Below are 22,574 nucleotides of genomic sequence, written 5' to 3' on the forward strand. Positions count from 1 at the left end.
GCCACCCCACACTGGCGTCTCTCGAGCGTCAGCGTCTGGTCAACTCTATAGGGACCGTGCGCGTTGGAGGGTCTGCCATCTTGTGGCCTGAATCGGAACCATAAACGTGTACATGTGAAATTGAATCGTAACCGTAACCGGTTACAGTTTACGGTTCAATTTATAATGGTTAATTGCCAATAATTTTTATTCATTTGCATCCTATTCTGCAAAACAAAATGTGAGCGAGAATAGTGGTGAATGGAATACGAGCTTGGAATTGAAATAAATATATTATTATTTTAAACTTTATTGCACAAAAAATAACTAAATATAAATGGCAGACTTAATGTCTTAAGGCATTCTTTACCCATCAACCATAGGGCAAAACAGAAATTCACAAACGTAGGTGCAGTGAGAATGATATTGCAAAATATATATTACCTACTAAATGAATCTTAATCGTAAACCACATGCAGATTACTCGCATCATACGGTCCCAAAGGACAATCCTCAAAACCAACTCCAAACAGTTTAACGCATTTTACACCCAAAAGCGCGTAGGCCTTTTTTATATTAGTATCACACTGGCCGTTACTTTTTACCGCTGCGTTATTGACCATTGTGCCTTTATAGCGGATGATTACATGGATTACTACGGTGATAAAGCTTTTAAAAAGGTTTTTGCGTATTTGGAATCCCCACGGGATTAGGAGTGTTGGGAATACGAGGGGAGGGCCTCTGTAAGACGAACATCCAATTTGGTTCCTTCCTAGATATTTATTTGGCATTCAATATTATAGTAGATTCATTTTAAGAAGGTGGTTAAGAACGTAGGTTTATTACAAACAGGGTGCGTAGCTAATGTGCCAATCGTTTACGCTCCGTAGCGAAAGAAACGCATCCGTCACTGTCGCACTAATACGGAAGAGTGATAGGGAGACACAAAGCGTTGCGTTGTCGTAGTGCAAGCGATTGTCACCTTGGCTAGGCACCCAGACCGGCTAGCATGAGTTGCGATATCGCACGCGAGTCTATACTTGAGTTGAGATCGCGCTTGGTGTATAAAATCGCACGCGAGAACGCAACTCATGCTAGCAGGTCGTAGGGGAAATTGTAGAGATTTTTACCCTTTTTTTTCAAAAGAAAAGTAACTTTAAAAGTATTTTCTTTTGTTTACAGGTACGTTCACTCGAAATCCAGACGGACAAGTTCTTCTAAGGATATAAATTACTATTTAAAAGATTCCAAAGGAATTTTATCTTAAACCTTAACCTACTAAGGTTTAAGATAAAATTCCTTTGGAATCTTTTATTTCCGACCAAATTTGAGCATATTCATCAATTAGTGATCAAGATTATGGTAACCATACTATACACTATGAGGTTGTGTTGTTATTTTCTATTACATTCTTTCTTTTTTATCATCAGACCTGCTCAATGATACAATATTAACACTTCAAAGATAGAAATGGCCCAAGTAATTACTTACCTATACAGATATGCAATAATATGCACAGATATGAGCAAATGTTGAAACTAGCGTTGAAACGTCAGCGACAAGAGAGTGCGCTCGAAGCGTTTTTTAGTAGCAGACCTCACATACGTTTGCCAAATATCAAAAAGTATTCCCTATATAAGGTGCTAACAAATTAGTTATCAATATTTATACAGCTGATAGTACTTGGCTCCTGGAGCATGTATAAGTATCACATATTATAGGTTTTATGATGTTTTTTGGAGAAATTTGGAAAACAAAGCTACATAAAAATGCCCTCTTAATGAAATAATTAAATGAGACCGCATTGAACAGATTCTAGAACCTCTTTTACCTAACCCTTAACTGGCCACTTCACGTTGATAAATCAAATGACACGTTGATTATGACATTTTAAGACAAACAATTGTTGACATGACCGAAAGTCTTAAACATCTTGTCAGTTAAATGCACATGATGATTATTTTACTTATAGATAGATTTTTTTTTTGTTCGGTAAATGAAAACAAAAAAATGATATGAAAAGTTTTCTTTATTTTTGTTTAGAGTTAATTGTTTTAATGTACCATCTCTTAATACATATATCGGTAGCTAAATTGTTAGAACGTTATATTATAATCTGTCAGTTTAATCAATACTACCAGCATGTGAACAATTCTTACAAAATAAAATTTTGATTATTTTCATAGATAAAAAATACCTACATATTTACATAGCACGTTTACAAAGTTGAATAAAACAGTATATTTGTGGAAAGATCGCATACATGATACTACCATAGATTTATCGGTATGAAGTAATTATTGAAAGAGGTCATGTGTGATCATTGCCATGACATTTTTAGGTCGTATATTTTTCAAAGGGCTTTTAAGCCTGTAAGAAGTAAGAACCCACAGAGTACTGGCTCAGTGATTTGAACAGTAATTGTTCATTGATTTATAAATTATGCGTTGCTGGGTGCCAGGTTGATAAAATGTTCCGACGGTCAAGTATGTTTTAGACAATATAATAAACCGAAGGCCCAGTAGTTCTTGCAGACTATATTCTTGCCCTGGTTTCAGCGCGCTGAGAAAAATTGTCACCAGCCCGCGTAGCCAATATGCCAATCGTTAACGCTCCGTAGCGAGCGAAACGCAACTGTCACTGTCGCACTTATATGGAAGAGTGATATAGAGAGACGACTACGCTACGCTACAGAGCGTTAACGATTGGATGTTGGTTACGCGGGTAGACAATCACAATTCACCGTCCATTGCTTGTACAACAAGTATACATTGACGTTAGTTACCATCATAACTTACTAACTCAGAAATACACTAAAAATTGTCATTGTGACGTTGGTGAAATAGGCCGCCATCACTTTAGATAGACTGACAAATAGGTATCGGTTTGAAATTTCGGCCATCACAAGTCACTATTTACACAGTGTGCAGTGATTGATTTGTTTTTCGCCGCCAGACAGAAATAAAAATTAAGAACATATTTAAATACTTTAAACTTTTGAGTGGGTAGAGACTGTAGAGAGCCGAAGATCGAAAACAAAGTTTCTGTATGGACAGTTTGCTTTTATTTCCTCTAAATCCGCATCGCAAATGAGTTATGGCAACCAAAACCAAACAAGCCGTCAATCGCGGCCTTCAGTGCATCTGTTTACAATTATATAGTTTCCTCTCGAGGGCAGTAAAACGTTAATGGCGTAGTGTCAACGCCCTTTAATGTCATTATCATAAGAATCACGTGACTTTAGTGAAGACAGTGTCACGGTAATTTCGTTGGTATGTTTATTTTCGTGCCGAGGTAATCCCAATTTCGTACGTTAGTGGGTAAAAGTTACTTTTTTTAATATAAAATTATCAAACACAATTCAATTTGTGCAAAATTCAGTTTTATTTCTATTAATGACGGTTATTCAACTAATAGCATGTATATTTTTTAGCTTAGGGGTGTCAGATGGGTATTACTTCCTAACGAGATGTGATCGTAGCCAAGGACGATCGTAGCATACATTATGTGACATGCATGGTGCATGTCACATAATTGAAATAGGTATATTTAAATATGTATAACGACTGAATTTACTCATACAAGTAATTTTATTTAGAATAAGCACAGATTTTTCTGACATAAATTGATTTTAAAGATTATACGAATAATGTTATGTTCCAAGCATTTTTTAAGTTTTCCAGAATAGTATTAAAAAAATAACTATAGTATAAATATATATCATGTAGGTATAAATAAATCAACAGCGGATACGTAAATGTCTCTTTTAAAAGTTTATTGAGTAGGTATATCTCTTCATAGGATAAGTCTGTTTACACTCGTGTAGTGGTAGTGTTTATTTAGTGGTCATATTTATTTTATTGCGCGTGTAATATAATGTGAAATTTTAGGTTGTACTATTTATCAACATGTTGATTTTTTACTACCTTATTACCTACACATGAACCGCGAATTGCCTAGAGTCAGACCAAGATAAGTTGGCAGCGATTTTGACAGCCCAAGAGCAGATAGTGCCAGTGTTATTTAATCGTCAATTTGACGAAGTTTAACTTCTATGAAATTGTGACGTTTTACTTAACAAATTAAAAGTGGAAATATTCATTGTCTTGGATGGGACTTGAACTACCACTGTATCACTAAGAACAGTGTTTTCCGTTCAATGATCCAGTGATCGTGGGTTCAAGTTCCGTCCAGGACAGTGAATATTTTCACTTTTAATTAATTTTTAAGCTTCATAGCATCGCTCGCAGACGTTTCTGCTTGATACAAAATTAGTTTACTTAACACTTGCTGGGCTATCAAAATCGCTGCCAACTTAGCTTGGTCCGACTCTATAAATAATATTTGGTGGGTGTTTGTTGAGGTTTGATAGTTCAAAGTTTGAACGGAACCCTCGGTGCGCGAGTAAAACGAACTCGCACTTGACCGTTTTTTTTTGTTATTCAGCCTCCGTAAGACACCCCTCACAAAACCTTATAACGAAGGCATGATTCATTTTCAGTTCTATTGGAAGTTAGCTAACTATTTTTTAATCTGAATTTATGGATGTGGCAGTTAACAGCCACTTCCTTGGCCTTTAGAAGTTTACGAGCGGAACTGACCCTGAGCCGAGACACTGCCATGGGCGTGCTTTGCAAGGTTGTTATTCCTATTGCTTATATTTTTAGGTAATATTTACTAGTAAACCCCGATATGATGGGCAACGGAATCTTATCTGAACTGAACGTCTATAGTTCTGGCAAACCTGAATGCCGGTTCTTCAAGCCGAATGCCGGTTCTTCAAGCCGAATGCTAGTTCTTCAAGCCGAATGCCGGTTCTTCAAGCCGAATGCCAGTTCTTCAAGTCTAATGCCGGTTCTTCAAGCCGAATGCCAGTTCTTCAAGCCGAATGCCGGTTCTTCAAGCCGAATGCCGGTTCTTCAAGCCGAATGCCGGTTCTTCAAGCCGAATGCCAGTTCTTCTAGCCGCATGCCAGTTCTTCAAGCCGAATGCCGGTTCTTCAAGCCGAATGCCGGTTCTTCAAACCTGAATGCCGGTACTTAAAAATCCGTCTAGTATGACAGATTTCAAAGTTGATATCAGAATATCAGAATTTGGATGTATTTGTGGCGGTTCCATGTTTGTGTAGTCAAGCGGATTTCAAGAATATCGTCCTCAGCTAGGGCTACGCGGCATTACCTAAGCGAAAAATGTGCAGAATACTTTCGTAGTAGACCCCTGTTTTATAGGGGTTAATGAGTATGTGAAGTACTAGAATTACAAATCTAGAATTATGGATCTATCTATCTATCCTGAGTAATGGACTAGTCTTTAAACTTCGAGTGCCACTTGGCAAAGTCTTCCTGTAGGTCCTGTAGTCTGCTATGGACCACTCTCCTCCATCTCATACCCACCGTTAAAGTTCATCCTCCCATTTTAATAGAGGCCTTCTCTGGCGATGTTTGCAGCCTCCACCAGTCTGTTAGGATTTGGCTCCACTTTTCCTGTTAATATAATAAGAGTTTTGACACATTATTGGTATTTCTCTTGCGATTTCCAGTTACACTGGTTCGCTAAAGCTGAATGCCCTCGAGTACTTTACAAGCGATGATAATATGTTCAATTTTGCAGTAATCTATTCACGGCTACGACCTCGCCGGCGCGATTACCATGGCGGAGGCTTTGCGGCGCTATTTCGGGACACCTTAAATATTCAGAAACCGGCACGTGGAATTGTAGAAGCTGTATTAGAGGCTAAGAGATTGGTCCATCATCAGTATCATCCTACGTATCCTAGTCTACTGCTTGACTAAATAATCGTACTTAATTCCAAAGCACGATCTTCCAACTACTTTTATTGTATTTTTGTTTGCAACCATAACCCTACCTACATTTTTAGAGTCCCATACCCAAAGGACCCTACTACTAAGACTCCGCTATCCGTCCGTCCGTCCCTCTGTCCGTCTGTCACCAGGTTGTATCTCATGAACCGTGATGGCTAGACAGTTGAAATTTTCACAGATGATGTAGATTGTTGTTTCTCTTGCTGCTATAACAACAAATACTAAAAAGTACGGAACCCTCGGTGGGCGAGTCCGACTCGCACTTGTCTGGTTTTCATTGGAGTTAAGTCGTAATAGATTGTCATAATATGAGCCCTTAGAGACCTAGGGAGACTCTCCCTCTAAGGTTTTAAGGTAATTCTCACTTCCCTTTGTCAGCCAACTAAGTTTCAACGAACACATTCGTTACTTAGGTGCAGCAATCTCGTAGTCTCTGAAGTAGTTATCAAATAAAAAGTTCTTACTTACAAGCACAAATACTTTGTTCAAATCAACTAGAGTACACACACAAATATAACAAAACGACGACTGATATTTTTCAGTGCCTTGTGAATGCTACACTCCAAGAAAAGGGTTAAACACATTTGTCCAAGTTTATTTTGTTACTGTCTGCGATATTTGAAAAAGTTATTACATTTGTCTGGGACTGTAGGGTGGACATAGAGTTACTTTATTTTATTAAGCATATTTACACTTCTTTAAACAGTAGGTTACGAGTTAAATTAATTGTAGTTTATGGGACTGCTACATAATTACAGGCATTAAAATACGAGTGTGGGTTTATGAAAGGAAAATGATAAGAGTTTCATAAAGGTAGAAGGAGGATATATACAGTTACATACACTGCTTTATCTACTTCAATATCATAAACTTCAACAAAACAAATTAATTTTATACTTACAAACTAATTAAACGTCAAAATGGCGGTAATGCAAACTTTTTCGCGCATGTCACGCATTCGTTGTTTTTTTATTCAGAGACAAACTAAAGTCGGGGCCGACTGCCGTATCGTTCGATATCAAGTAACATGCGAAGTATGGAATGTAGAGGCAAGAAACAGAATCTCCTTAGGCAGAATTATTGTAAAAGTGTCCAGCTGTCAGCTATAAATAATAGTTCCAAATCTCTCCAGAGTAGCGCTAAAGTAGCTAAGAAACTAGGCGTTATTGACGGGGTGAAGTGCGCTGTCTATGATTAGATTTTTTTCTCAAGTATTCTAGGTATTGTAGTGCCACCTATTTATGGTCTTTTGTCGGACAGTTTTTGGTATATGAAGATTCTGTTCCTTGCCTCTACCTTCCATAATGCGAAGAGTGTCAAAATTAGTTGCAACTGACACTTAATTTCGAATAAAACGTCATCTCGACGGATATAAACCAATTTGTCAGTAAATAAGAACAAAAAAACTATACTCATCCTTTTCTTTTGGATGCTACTACTAGTGTAAGACCAAGATAGTATGACTCCCTCTGTCTATGTTTGAAATGAGATAGCCCTTTGACAAACTATAAAATAGAGGCCAAATCAAATTTCTTTGTTTCTCAGAGATGTTCTAAATTTGAATGTAATTAAATGTATCGGTTATCGACAAACTTCAAATTACGATGCACTTATAGATACTCTGCGGTGGCAGCATGGTTCCATTTTTATCACTTGTCACTATGCCCGTCACTTTCGTACTTACATACTTGTTAGAACGTGACAGGCATGGTGTCAAATGATAAAGAGCCGACCATTTATGAATACATTATAGGGAGGTTATGAATGATATAGATGTAGATAATAGAATTTATACTATACCTAAATAACAAACGTATCGTAGCGACATAGAACACTTAAGTGTAAAGAGGATGTGCATCCTTGATATGCCCTCTTCTTTTTCCGGAAAACTGCCTTCTAGAATACAATACCTAAATAATAAAAACTAATACTTGCGTAGCTCGTTCATTGCTGATGTTGACATTACGAGTATATTTTGAGTTCTATTAACTTTGAAATGAAAATATATTGGCGGAAAATATATTTCTTTTGTAGATATCATCTGGTTACCATCACAAACGTTAACATATCGATATAAAAGTTATCTAGCGCCACTTATTCGAATCCTTAAGAGACAATATCGGTTTCCTACACTGCAATAAAATCAAAGGGAAAACACAGACAAACGTATAAGTACCTACGTATGAATGAAAAGTCGAGTCAGCGAGACGCGGCAGATAAGTGCTTGGATCAGATTCACAAACCGCGATGACTTTATCCAAAAGTGAACCAGTGCAAGGGTGACATTCAAATGTTATGAATCTATGGGTCAGATCATACTAGACACGTTTTAAAGTGTAAGTCAACATATCTTGTGAACAGTCTAGTGCGAAGTGGCCATCTTGTGAAGCTTTTTCTCAAAGCTGGAACAGAGTTAACTGCTCTCCGCCGACACTTGTCATGGAGGCTTATTGATTTAGTTCTCAAGAACTAGAAATGGGTGAGATTAAAATTATTTCGCGCTACTCGGTATTGAACGGTCATACCTACTATTTCTTGATGACTTCCATATTTTCATATTGGGAACACTGGGCACCTAGTATTTAATTGTGTGAATAACATTTTTTTTATATACAACGTCGGTGGCAAACAAGTATACAGCCCGCCTGATGGTAAGCAGTCGTCATAGCCTATGTACTCTTGCAACTCTAGAGGAGTTACATGCGCGTTGCCGACCCTTACAATCCGCACATACAAAAATATCATGTAGAATACATTTAAGAAGTGGAAAAACGTTTTCGCTTTTTGTATGGTCGATCATGTGGTAGGTATACTTCCCTCTTAAGGAAATTAACTTTACCGTAAAGAGAATTCCGTGAAACTATTATTGCGCTTTACTATTATTGCGTTCCGTTCCGTCCGGTAAATATTTGCGATATCGATGGTTCTCTGAAATGCCATTGTTAATATTATATGTTCGTGACATTGATTACATTTATAATGATATCAATACATGTCGCTTCGAGAATAAATGCGAAAATGTTATATTTAGATTTTTATTGTATTACGACTTTACATTTTACTAATAAAATAACGCCAAGGAAACGGAACATTAAGTACAACCTTGCATTTACCTTGAACATCAGCTTCTAATACCCTCCTTTCTGACATATGTGATCTACTCTCATATTTTTTAGAAAAAAATGTTGCCAGCCTATAAGTACTATCTTACCAACTGAGTAACATCACGTTACAACGTTTAGTTTTTGATTTCTAACATATAGGTTCACTTTCCCCGTAGACCCAGTTGCCCCACCTGACCTTATTGCATTCTCGCCAAAGTTACATAATCATCAAAACCTTTAAGTCTTCATGCAAAATCTGTGTTGGCCTAAGTAACCAAGCAGGCTAATAGTTATTTGTTGTACAAGGGGGCAACGTTGTTGTTTAACCGCTCGTGCTAATATTGATACCCGAGCAAGCGAAGGATTCCAAAATTGAACCACGAGCGTAGCAAGTGGTTCTAGAAGTGGAATCTTGAGCGTTGCGAGGGTTTCAAGGCACGAAGGTAAAACAAACTTTTCCTCCAAGTCAAACACAAAAATTTTCACCACACCAACGCGAGGAAAATACTAACTATAATATAACAAAAATTCAAACCAAATCAAATCCAAATGAACGTACTAAAAATGTATTATTCGAAGTCATCGTTTAAAAGTCAATTTCACCATTTAACATAAAGAAACAATTCAAAATTTGCATCGGATTACTTCGCCCCACATGTGGATAAAATGCAACTTTCTCATTAGTTTTCGAACAATCAAAAGCCTTTACCCGTCGGTGTGGTGAAAAAAAATATTAAGGGCAAAAAAATATTAAACACAGGCTTGTAAATAGGTACGAGTATATCTCATTTGTAAATGCGATTAAAAATTAAAAATATAAAAAAACACATTCACGTGTTAAAATTATCTGTACTCAAATAATGTTCTCATTAACTCAAATACTAATTGCAACTTGTCCTCTACTAGGTCACTATAACTCAAACATCATTTGCCTAGCGTTTTAGTTTATTAATATAGCTGCACGCATGTTTATTCTCATGGCATAAAACGACACATAAATAACATGAGCAGTAGTGGTAAAATATTTTAACAGCGTGTGATTTAGTATCGAATTCGAACTGAAGTTAAATACGAAAGCAATGGAAACGAATCCGACTTGATCAAAGATATCAGACAGAGGGCCTACCGCGAACACCAAAATTCACAAAGTACGGGCATCTTTCCCTTTTACTCCAAAAGATGCCCGCAATTTGCGAACTGCGGTGTTCGACGGTAGGTAGGTTCGACGTATTGCCTCCGTGTCACACTTACGTACGAATTTGCAAGTGCGACAGAGAGGCAACACGTCGAACGTGGTTCGCGATAGGCCCTCAGGATCATTCTAATAACGTTGACATACCTATAAAACGCCTATCGAAGCTTAATTATAATATTTTTTTGCTAAGTGAACTACGTTAATCATTGTATTTTGTATCTGCAACCGGGCTAAAGAACATATCCGGCCCACTAAACAGTAGGTACACAAACAAATGTCAAACATTTTAAAGCATAAACCTTGGACTTTTAGGTACCTAAGTTCTACATGTCAGTCGAGTTTTCCCGGACGCTTTTAGGTTATCTCCTCCGACAGGCCTTTAGTGACAAATAAAAACGACCTCGACCTTTCTAACGACAGCCGGGTATCGTCTGCCGACTGAAGTATTCTCAGATATCGTTCTAGCCTTTTACGATTTCAACACTCGTTGTGGAAGTATCCCACCTTTTGTTATATATGTAATAAGTTTATTCTCGTTTTCTTTCTTTGCTCTTTGCCAGAACAAATTTATCTTAGACATTTATATTCCTACACAAACAAAAGCAGTGCATGCTATCTATGTATGGACAGCTGCAATAGTTTTTAGCATAAATTACATGTACACTCAGTCGTAAAATTGCATCTTTATCAATAAGTATGCATTGAATTATATCCATACAATTTTGCAGTTCGCTGTACCTAACTATCAGATAAGAATTTGGTTGAGTTTATTCTAATCATTATTACCCTATCCATTGATTGTTAATTACATTGTCCATTAGATATCAAACTGCGATCAGTATGTTAACAACTAAAATAAAACATTCATTACCACCACCATTCGCCACCAACGCTGGGATGCGAGCGCCACTGCGTCGCATTTGCGACACATACAATAAAAGCCTCGTCTCAGTCGACATCTTTAACACTACCAAAATTCAATTTAAAAAGCAAATCCTTGGAATAATCCCAGAAGACTGATAGTTAATAAGTCACATCATATGTTAATTAGATTACCTTTTCTTTTCCTTGCAAAAATATAAATCCAATAATTGTTATTTGTAAATATAGCCTTTACACATAAGATGCTATAATTTGTTTGTTTTTGTTTACTAACATGCAATATTTTGTGCCAATAGAAAATAGATATTCATATCATAATTAGAATAAGTAAACTGAACTGGACTGTGTATCTCGGTGAGGACTGTCGTGGAGGAAAATGCATGTTTTACGTGTAAGTTAGTTTTAATAGAACCTTATGTACATTTTACTCTGTTTGTTCTCCTAATAAATAAAATAAAATAAAAATAAAATTATAAGCAATATTATTTATATTCTGCTAAACAACATCTATTTCAGCATTTGGTTTGCTCGTTTCTGGACATATGCCTCCTTACAAACCGCCCAAGGCTTTCTGTCCCTTGCCACCACTCGTTCACCCATCTTTCTGGTGGGCATAAATAACATAATCTCTATTTTAAGACCTTTGAGATCTAAATCATGCTTCGGTCGCAATCATTCAGAACATTTTCCAGAAAGCAGAGACCTGATACATTCTCTCATTAAGTTCAACTATCCCTCTGAAGTGAAAATTAAGTGCTGTCATTTGTATATTATTATTTTTATTCCAAGTGAAACATCAAACGGGTTCACACATGGCGGACCGAGCTTTGATCCATCGACTGATTGGAGTGAAACTGGGTCGGATCGGAAAAACTCGAACCAACTAAATGGGATAACTGTGTTTTGGAGAGTGCTTTGGCTCACTAGGCCGAACTTGTTATGTGCCCGCTGTTTAAAATCACTGAAAATTCAATAAAATATACTCTTGTATATGAGTATATCAAAAGTAACGGATCAAACTACACGTCAAAAGTATTCACTGATAGCTTTACAAGACCCTGTACGTAGAACAATTAGACTACGCGAGATGATTTAGATGACGAAGGAAAAAAATCTCTTATTTAGAAAATAATTCCAGGATAGCTGGATTTTTGGAGCGTTGTTTTATCCTCTACTCATAATGTTGGACCTAATGAAGGCCTGTAGTGAATATTAAGGCAATACTTGCCTTAGGTGCTTGAGATTTCTACCCTTTTAAGTATTTGTTTGAAATGTTGCGCGGGTTGTTATAAAATATACGGACTCGAAACTTGTGAGTATCGAGTTCCAAATACAGTAAAACTACTACAAACATTTTCGTTATGCTAGCACCAAAATTCATCGCATGTCGAACCTCGTTCGACCCGTTCCTTGCACGAAACTCCCTCCATTCCTTATTTATACATTCGTTCCGTACACCTTTTATAAATATGGCTCGTCTTTAATATTTCATAGGCTTTTCTCTCGGAATAAGGAAATGCGACGGGGATGAATTGCCAGTCTCTTTGTAAGGATTACGCTGTTTTGAATAGAAGCTTTCTTTCTGACATATCGATTCGTAAGCTTTGACTTATGGGATGCTTGGATATCGGTTTATTGTTATGTGAAGTACTTAACGGCACGAATATTTCAATTTTATGCACGATTTGGTGAAGAATATTGTCGACTGTTATGATGCTATCTTCGATAAATTATGTGCTTTTTTATTATATATAGTGTTATTTATGGCATTGTTGTGGGTAAATAGATATGTAATTTTATTTTTTGTTGTATCATTATTATTTTTGCGTGCTTCTAAAATGTAGCAACTTTGCCATTACTACTACTAAATAATACGGATCCCTCGTAGACTAAACTGCATTGTGGTATGAGATCTAGAGAATTCCCTTTAAAGTATAACCGAAAGGTAAATTTGAATGATGGTAGCAAATAATATTTCAATGTATCATCCGCACTTTTCAACTGACGAAATTACAGAAGCCGTTACTATTTCGATCTCCCAACTCACGCAACTCTAACCGCTGTAATGTTATAAGTTTGAAGCCTTTGTATAATCGTGTCTGTCTGTACCATTGTGTCTCCACAATAGATAAATTGATTGTCCGGGCCTCGGTTTATGTTCCTCGATGTTAAGCGCTAAGGGTGAAAGGGTGGTGATTTTAGCTTTATTTTTGTTCCGGTCTTGGGCAGTTGATCATTTTGGTTAGCGGTGTCACTAGCTGATCTCCAGTCCATAGGGCTCTTTATTAGGTACTTTTTTCATCTTTTTTATCACCGAGAGCTCTTCCAGGTTTTCCCTAATGGCTGATTTAAATCTTAATTTTAAGGGATCTCAGTTATTTAGAACAATTTAAACGTTTTGAAAGTTAATAAGTAAATGACATGATGTTATTTCGAATTCCTTTCAATATACAGCGACTTTTGTTGTAGATACTTAAATGGTGAGGTTAAACACCAGGTTATATTTATGAAGGTAACATACCTGCTGCAGTAATGCAGTTGCCATCCAAATCTCACTTATAGGCTAATGGTGATAGGTTCTAAATTGCTTTATGGAACAACTTCAGCGTCTGTCCATATAGTTCAACGCGTCCAATGTCTACTCAAAACATTAAAACTAGGTTATCCCTTGTTATCTCCGTGTTTCTATTTCTGTTCCTTGAAAACGTTTCCTCAGTGCTACTGACAATCAATCAGACCTAGCTCCGACGTCATAACACTTCATCCTATTCTAGACTACTGACCTTGTTATGGACTGGCAAAGGCTTTATTTCTTTTTCTTTGCCCTACATTGTTGCCTGTATTTTATCTTGGAAGCTAAATGGACGAAGTATGTATAAGGATCGAACAGGCATACTACGTTTTTCCCAAGGTATTTGCATACCGCTCGTCATTAGGGAACTAGGGCATAAGAATGTGCTTAGTTTTTACATAAAGCTATGCTAAGTTGTACCGCAGTAATTAAAGCGGTACAGGCGGTACAAAACACGACTTGTCAGTATTAAATGCGTCAGTACAGATTTTCAAGTTGTTTTTGTTTGTGGCTTCTATATACCTATAACTTTACAGCATTCAATCGATACCTACTTGTAAGAGGTTATTTTCTCTTTATTTGGCATATAAATTAATTAATTAGGCTAAGAACCAGGCAGCCAAACTTTTACTAAACCCCTCTCTTTGTTAAAAGAGTTGATTAGTTGATACATTTCATTAACTTGGCCTAATCCACGATAACTCAGTCGTTCGGGACTCGGGAGGTCACAGATTAAAATTTTGTTTAGACTTTGATTTTGTTAATAAACCTAAATTATTACACCAGAACCAGAACAATAAGTAGAAAAATATGGATGGTTACAATTACAAAATACGATAAATATTATATACCTGCGTAGAATCGATATTAGGGTGGTGCTATTTGCTGTAATATTTAGGCAGTTACAATGTGTAACAGGTGCAAGACACCAGCCGTTATAATATTTCGCGGTAAAGGACTTTTTACGTATATGTATGACCTCCATACTAGGGTAGACCTGATTCCTGGGTCAGCCAGGTAATAAATTAGATAAGTACTTCTTCATCAGTCGATTAATACGGTTAAAACTAATATATTTGTCACAGTTAAAACCCGTTTTAGTGAAAACTCGTTTTCTGCGAAACCTAGTTTTACCTAGGATTATTCAGTCAAAATTACTTCAACTTCAACTTCAACATTTATTCAGCAAATAGGCTACAAGGGCACTTTTACACGTCAACATGTAATTTATAAACAAGCACATCAACAATTATAAAATACAATTCATTGCAAACTAGTTAAAGTATTATTGCTTAAAGAAAAAATAAGTGTATTATTATTATAACTTAGAGATTTTTAAAGTCTCTAAATGTCGAATTACAAAAAATAACTAAAATAATAATAATAAAAAATCCTGAAGAAAGGCCAGGTCAAGAGCACCCTAAACCGACAACGTGTATGGGGAATGTCATGAAAGTGAAGGAAGCGAAAGAGGTATGTCAGGATCGTAGCAAGTGGAAATCCATGGTCTCTGCCTACCCCTTCGGGAAATAGGCATGATTATATGTATGTATGTAGGTAATAAAAAAAATTATTTAGAGGTGTATTCGTTTTTGCAAAGTCCCTGGGTGAAAAATAGTTTTCGCTAATCATCAATCGCTTTAGTTAAAACTTACTTTGGCTAGGGAAAACGCGTTTTGACTTAGGCGATACGGAAATCTGGTATAACAGATCGATCACCGTGAGACTTATTGTGCAGTGCTACGTCGTAGCACGTAAGTAGCAGACGTGGGATTGTGGGACCAACTCCGAAATTGCGAAAAAAAATATCCCAAGTATTTTGGCTGGCTGCAAAGTTAATTTTTGCAAAGTTGCTCAGTATGACCTATATATTCACCCCGTAAATTATTGCAGGTGACTAAATCAACAGCCTATAAGTACTAAAATATAAATTAAATTATTAGGAGCATTAAAACTACCAACGCGACCCACAACCAATAATTGACATCATTTCATTTTTATAAAAGCTGAAAAGGTTACATATGATTTGGAAGTTTTTTGCTTCTAATATGGCTTATTACGAAAAATACAAAAGAATAAAAAAATGTTGTGATTTTACCAAATCTACGACACAATACATGAAATGCCATTGCCATTCATCACGAAAAAAAATTAGCTGTCATAATATTGGATTTGACATTGTCAATTAAATACGACGTATTGAGTTAAAATCAAAACAAAAAGATATTTATTTGCATAATTAAGTTCCTATCTAGTAATCGTTTTTAAAATGGACAAAGCCGTATGGATCGATGAGGTCTATACTCCTCCAAAGTATACCAAATACTGTTTCGTCCCTTACCTACTGCAAAAATGATTCGGCGAAGACATCGGACAAACATTTAATTACATTACAATCGTTAGTGTTGAGCCGTTGATCCTTCGTATCCGTATGAAAACCTGGTGTCGTATTCACTTATCAGTATCCGTTATAATATCCAAATCGTCGTAGAAATCAGATATGTATTTTATGAAAATTGTTTTAAAACAACAACAGACCAGTTTCAACCTTGACAATGATAGACAACGTCAGATTAATTAAGTCATGTTTTTTTTCTATCGACATAAGACCTAGCTTCTAGCGTAGAACTGTATGTTTTAAGGAATCAACCAATTAAAACAACTACGGAATTAAGGTATAAGCAGATATTAATATTGATTATTCTGAGACTACTGAAATGTACTTTGGTACGTGGAAGATAATACAGTTAGCAATACTATTAGATTATAACACCTTTGCATATAATTTCTCTGCAGCTGACTATACAAAAGAACATTATGAAATAGCACTCGAGACGTGGGGCATACAATTCAAGTTTTATTCTCTTTTGCATATTCGTTTCTATAACCCATCCAATATATCACATTACATCGGAACAAACTGCACAAACGTGTCACATAAAACGTTCCGTAAATGAAAATTCCAAACTCATTTGACTTCTAAATGACGTAACTCCGTTGCATTTCCTTTGACGACCATTGAATACCGATTTGAACCTTATTACGAAAAATATAAAGTCTAATATTTGATACTTAAATGCGATATTTTAACCCCATACTGAGCGTAGGCGAATCAAATCGTTCAAGCATGGTTCATGCAAACCAGTATACTCGTAGAGATCAAAAGAGAGGTGGTAGGGTACATCGAAATGTCATATCGCTCATATCTGGAGCAGCTCAACTGGAGAAGACCTCTTTACAGAAGACAACAGCAATAATAATATTGCTACCTACCTATTGATATGTAGAGTTGTATTATTGGTGACTGTTTTAAGGTAACCAGAACTGCCAAATATGCACTGTGTACTTAGGTCGTGATAATCCAACATTTGTCTCAAAACTTGTCAAGGTAAATCTTTTTGTAATTTATAAGGGAGTTGCAAATGTCCATAGGTTTCTGTGTCCGCTTACTATCACCATCACTGGGGCTGTACACTTTGCCATGTCGTGGTATGTGGTATAAAATCTCAAAGTTCCGCTGGCTCTTAATTTCCATTATCTTGGGACTACCTACCTACTAATCTTCTATTGCTCCAATTAGGCATGCTTAGTCGAAAATCACACTTATACTGGTTCAAATTCGACTCGCCCATGCTCGCTTAGCGATAACAATGTCATCCCTGTTATTAAATCCTTGCATGGCGACCTTGCGGAGTCATGTCAGCCTCCGCAATAATTGGATGCCCCTAACTGGATTAGTCTACGTGCACCCCGTAATCTAATAACGGAGCCATTTGCCTATTTTAAGCGCTGGAGATGCTCTAGTTGAGAAAGGCGACAATATAGGTATAGTAACGTAAGAAAAGGCAAGCCAATCGAGAATACATCGTGTACAATGGCCCTCTCGCGAAAATAGAAAATCGAATCTGCCTCTATCGCTAAAAAATATCTATTTTCGTTTTTTGCAGCACCGTTTTGAATTTATAATTCTTATCTCTCTACTTTTTTTTTTCTTAAATATCAAAGCAAATGAACGATAGCACAGCATCCGATTGTTGTGACAGATATCCGTTATATTTATTTTTATCCTCATTTGTTGTTGGTGGCTTAAAACATTTTTTTTTTGGTTATGTTCGTGGCCGCCATCGCCACCTAGGATAAATTACTTTTACAGAGTACACCGAAGCGACGTGCGAAGTCACACCAGTGTGATAACCGCATAAGATCATGGTGCTTAGCCAACATGCCAATCGTTAACGCTCCGCAGCGTAGCGTAGTCTCTCTCTCTATCACTCTTCCATTTAGTGCGACAGTCACAGTTGCATTTCGTTTACTACGGAGCGTAAACAATTGGCATGTTGGCTACGCATTTATATACTAGGCTTTATGCATATATAAACACACTACCTATAAATACCCTTTCCCCCCTAACGATGCTAAATGAGCTATACATATATCAACATATTAAATATCAACTGGCAATAAACGTCCCAACTAATTACGTCTCACACTTAGCAAACGCTTATTTACTTAGGGAAGTTATACATTCGCGACAATTTAAGCGTAGTCTGAACGTCTAGGTTGTCCCATTAGCGATTTGGATCGGAGTGTGCCAAGACGGAAACTACTTAACTAACAAGAAGCAATTCCTAACTTTGTCTTCTTATGATTTAAACTCGTGGAGGCCGCGTTCTGATGCATTTACCCGTCCGATTTTGCACTTTTCCAACCATTATTTAAAGCTCAAATTGAAAAATTAAGAAGTGGAATTGAGTGGAATTTTAGGTTCAATTTCACATGAGGTAAAAAATGTGATTCCAATATGTGGTTGCAAAGACTAGTTTTTAACAAATTCATACGAAGACAATGCCAAATATAAGAGGGAATAGTAACTTCAACGGGGATACTTGGAATTACCTGGCTTGTGTCCAGCTTACGCTGCTTTAAGTGAATGAACTTGTACAAAATACTCTAAGGTTATTGCTGCCGTACTATTCGCTTTTTCGCATTTCGTTTACAAAATGTGTTTCTTTTTTATATTCTCCGACACAAAAAGAGGGTATTTTAAGTTTACCATGTGTACCAGTGCGAAATTTGAACCCATTCACACTACTTAATAAGAGTATGAAATTATGAAAGTCGGCATGCTTAAGAACTGGGCCATCTTAGGTGTACGTACCTTATCTATAAAGGTACGTAAGATACTTCACCTATAGACCAAACAGATATGTCTCCATGTCATCGTTCAATTTTTTATTAAAACATCGTAGCGTCCAATTGAATTAACCGTATTTGATCTTTAATTTTAGGGTTCCGGGTTCCTTTTGAGGTACAAAGGAAAACACGGAACCCTTATGGGATCACTTTGTTGTCCGTCTGTCTGTCAAGACCCTTTATCTCAGGAACGCGTGGAGGTATCGAGTTGAAATAAAAACCATATACTCAGGTCTACAGTCCCTTGAAGCTGTGGAACTTCTAAGTTACCGTAAAACAGAGATGCGGCCGTTTATGCCGCAAAAAACATAAACTTCGACGCTCAAGGACATTAAAATGTATTGGGTACTTCCCGTTGACTTGTCCGAAGAAAGAATGTTCTTAGCCGTTTGGTGAAAATTGGTGCAGGTTTTTTTTGTCTTCTGTGGACGATTTTTGTTGGACGAAATTTAATAGAGAAATTGGCGGTGCAAGAAAGAGCAGAACGGCAACGAAAGATGGTCTGCAAACTGCAGACCATCTGCCCCTTACTCATAAACTGTCCCTTATTCATAAACGTCTACTAAAGTTTGTCCCTTTCCATCGTACCAATACGTCGGAAAGGGAAAACGATTATTAGCGGCTTGTTAACTTTAGTAGACGTTTATGAATAAGGGGGTAAGAAGACGGAAGGTCGTCTTCACTATGACTGCCCTGACAAATAGTTAATGTTATTTTATTTGATAGATGACAATGTGAGCCTCTAGGATCATTATGTCATTCAAAACCGCTAGAAGCAGGACGACTCATAATTAAATTACAGACGTGACTGACTAACAAATGGGCGAGTGATGCAATCTGCAAATATTAACACCTAGTATGCGCGCGGTGAAGTCATTAAGTTCCATTCAAATGACTAAAACATTTAATATTCCAATCTACTAGATTGTATGCTAATCTAGACGTGGTTTACATCCTAAGACAAATGATTACAGATTGAATTAAAAATGGATGCTGACATTTCTTTGTAAAATATTTTTTTGACTTCAGAGGGGAGATCGTCCATACAAAAAGAGAAAACGTTTTTCCACTTCTAAATATTTTCCATTTCCATGATTTTTTAGAATGTTGTTGACACAATGAAAAATTAGGTTTATAGGTTTTCCTTTTTTTAAAAGCGAAACCTATAAACCTAGAATATATTATGCTGAAGCGATCGACATCAAAATCAAAGTGATTTGTTAAGATTTAGTTAGTGAAAAATGTTTTCTCCCAAAATGGAATTTCATAGAAATAATACCGATCGCAAAGCTAATCTTCCTTCCCAAAGTGCCTTGTAAGGTGTTTAAAAACACATGGTTGACATAACAGTAGAAGTATTACCTAATTTTAACGCAAAAATACCACTCCCTATGAATCATTATCTCGTAAATAGTGATGATATTTTCTTCTTAATTAGGTATCGTTAATTCCGAATTTTCCGAATTCCGAAGCTGGAAATCTTAGCTGATAGGGATATCCCTACAGAACTATATATACCCTCGGTATCGCCTGATATGAGGTAAAGTACCTACCTACCTTCTGTATACTGTAATATCGTAAACACCCCTATAATGGAACAGGCACCAGTAATGGGATGGTATAGACAAATCCTGTAAAACAAGTATTTACCATCAGTTTTTAAACGCTGACAATATTTTACCATAAACAAGAGCCAAAGAGATTAAGTTAAAATTTTCATTGATATTTTGAAAATTAATCACGCCATACATCCCATGACTGGAGCAAAAAAACAGTTTTAATTGGTTAATAATATTGAAACCAATTGCAGCGGCTTTCATTAAATATATAGAAAACATAGAGGACGACTTGGACCTTCAACTTTTAAAACATAAAGCGATAAGAATTTTACTCTTACTCCAATTTTTCTCTTAAATATCCCATGATTGGAGCCGTTAACATATGTAACTGTAGAATTTATCTATGGACTTGTCCATATATGGCACGTATAAGAGGCCTATAATCAAAACAAAAGATCAACTCTTAAGATAGGGCTCTACTAATTAGCATTATAAAAGATTGTTTGATTTGCATTAAGACGTGGTTACGATAATTAATAAACAATTATGTATACATAGATAAACAAGTTCCGCTTAATTAGTCTGTATCGTATCTTATAGACATCTCGTCGTATCTACACAAACTCACACATCACAAATCTCGGTCAGAATCATAGACGGGGATTATTGCTGATTCATGTCCGTACTAATTGACTGTCTAATTCTCCTGACCTATTGAACCGATCTGATTTATTTAGCACACACTGGCTGGACTGCCTATCCATATATACCAAACTACAAGTGTGTCAAATGATTTAATACTGTTCAAGAAGTTCCAAAATTAATAGATTGGCCTATAACATTGCGGAATACGTATAACTGACTTTAATGTTTTCTCTTTTCAGGTAGTGTTGGTGTTCATTCTGAGTATAGCATCGCTCATCATCTACTTCATTGACGCATCAAGGTAACTATCTCTCCTATTACTAAAATTTGTAATTTATTTAGCTGCATTATTAATTCGTTAAATCTTGATAATGCTGAATTAAGGAATATGTGAGTTAAATACATAAATGTGATCCAAAATGTCTGCTTAGTTAAATGTTAGCTTTTGTTCTGGCTGGAGCGCGGACCAAATTATTATCGGATTCCAATACAATAGGGCTTCACGAAACACATCTATAGCCAATTCCCTGTACCATCGAGCTCCTTTGGCCTAGTTCTCGGTTTAATCTATGTCTGTCTATCTTGAGATTTACATTCTAACTGCACTATCCGACGTATATTATCACAAATACATGTTGACTTAAAATTACTTTTTCATACTTACAGCAACTATTGGCCTTACGAAATTTTTGTGCAACATACAAAATTACACTTAATGTCCTTCACTTGTCGAATCTTGGATAGACGTGACGTCGATCGATCCTGAGAAAAGGCTAGTTTCCTTTGATATGTAAACAAAACTGATTCATAGTATTCAAAATAAACATAGTTTAAAAACAGTCTTTTATGCATGCTCTTTCAACGACTTCACATATGTTATTAGCAGATAATGAAACAAATCTAATTCCATAATTACAAATAGAGATGTCATAGCATTCTTTATAAATTGCTTACAATCTTCATAGCAGCAAATAATTTTCCCTGATCATTATCTTAAATCGTAGCTGATTTGACTTTAGGAAACTAGCCTATTGGCATCTTGATATTGTATGAAATATCGCATGTAACTGTTTAGAATTCTGTAATAATATATGTTGGGTCTCAATGGCACCGTGGATTGGACATTTTGACCTTTATTTGGACATGTAAAGTGATAGAGTTGTGATATCACTGCCGGCGGGCATAGCACTTCTAAGCTCTATCATCAGTGTTACCGCAATGTTATCATTGCTTTGCAAATCTCAAATAGAGATTTCGGATGCACATAGAACACTTATCAACTATAATCACTTTTCACTGTACAGTTAATATCCTTTACCTTGATACGAGTATAACAAAGTTAACTAATTTTCTTTCTACCATTTGACATCGGCAAATGACCTCGATATAACACAGAGCTTTTAAACTACGAGTTTTATTCATATCGTTTACCTGTTAGGTGAACTGAACTACTCGTATTTGGCACTTCTCGAATTTATATCATAGACATGCAACTATAAGTGATGCAATTTAAAGGTGTTCGTATATTTTTACTTTCTTTCTACAAATCCAGAGGCCTTTTTCTCCAGTCTGCTAGGACTTAAGAAAATGTCTGTAACATTGAATTTTTTAGCCATTACCATG

At 36.3% G+C, this 22,574-nt stretch overlaps 1 protein-coding gene across 5 annotated transcripts in view; it reads left to right on the forward strand.

The window, feature by feature from the left end:
• Nucleotides 1-22,574, forward strand: part of LOC133520736 (calcium-activated potassium channel slowpoke) — a 94,473-nt gene that overhangs the window by 39,926 nt on the left and 31,973 nt on the right. For all 5 annotated transcript variants that reach the window (XM_061855353.1, XM_061855350.1, XM_061855354.1 and 2 more), the window contains exon 2: nt 21,191-21,252. In XM_061855353.1, the coding sequence (XP_061711337.1) occupies nt 21,191-21,252 (62 nt within the window). The remainder of the gene's footprint in view (nt 1-21,190; nt 21,253-22,574) is intronic.

The sequence above is a fragment of the Cydia pomonella genome, chromosome 8, assembly GCF_033807575.1.
Source record: "Cydia pomonella isolate Wapato2018A chromosome 8, ilCydPomo1, whole genome shotgun sequence".
NCBI classification, from domain to species: domain Eukaryota; kingdom Metazoa; phylum Arthropoda; class Insecta; order Lepidoptera; family Tortricidae; genus Cydia; species Cydia pomonella.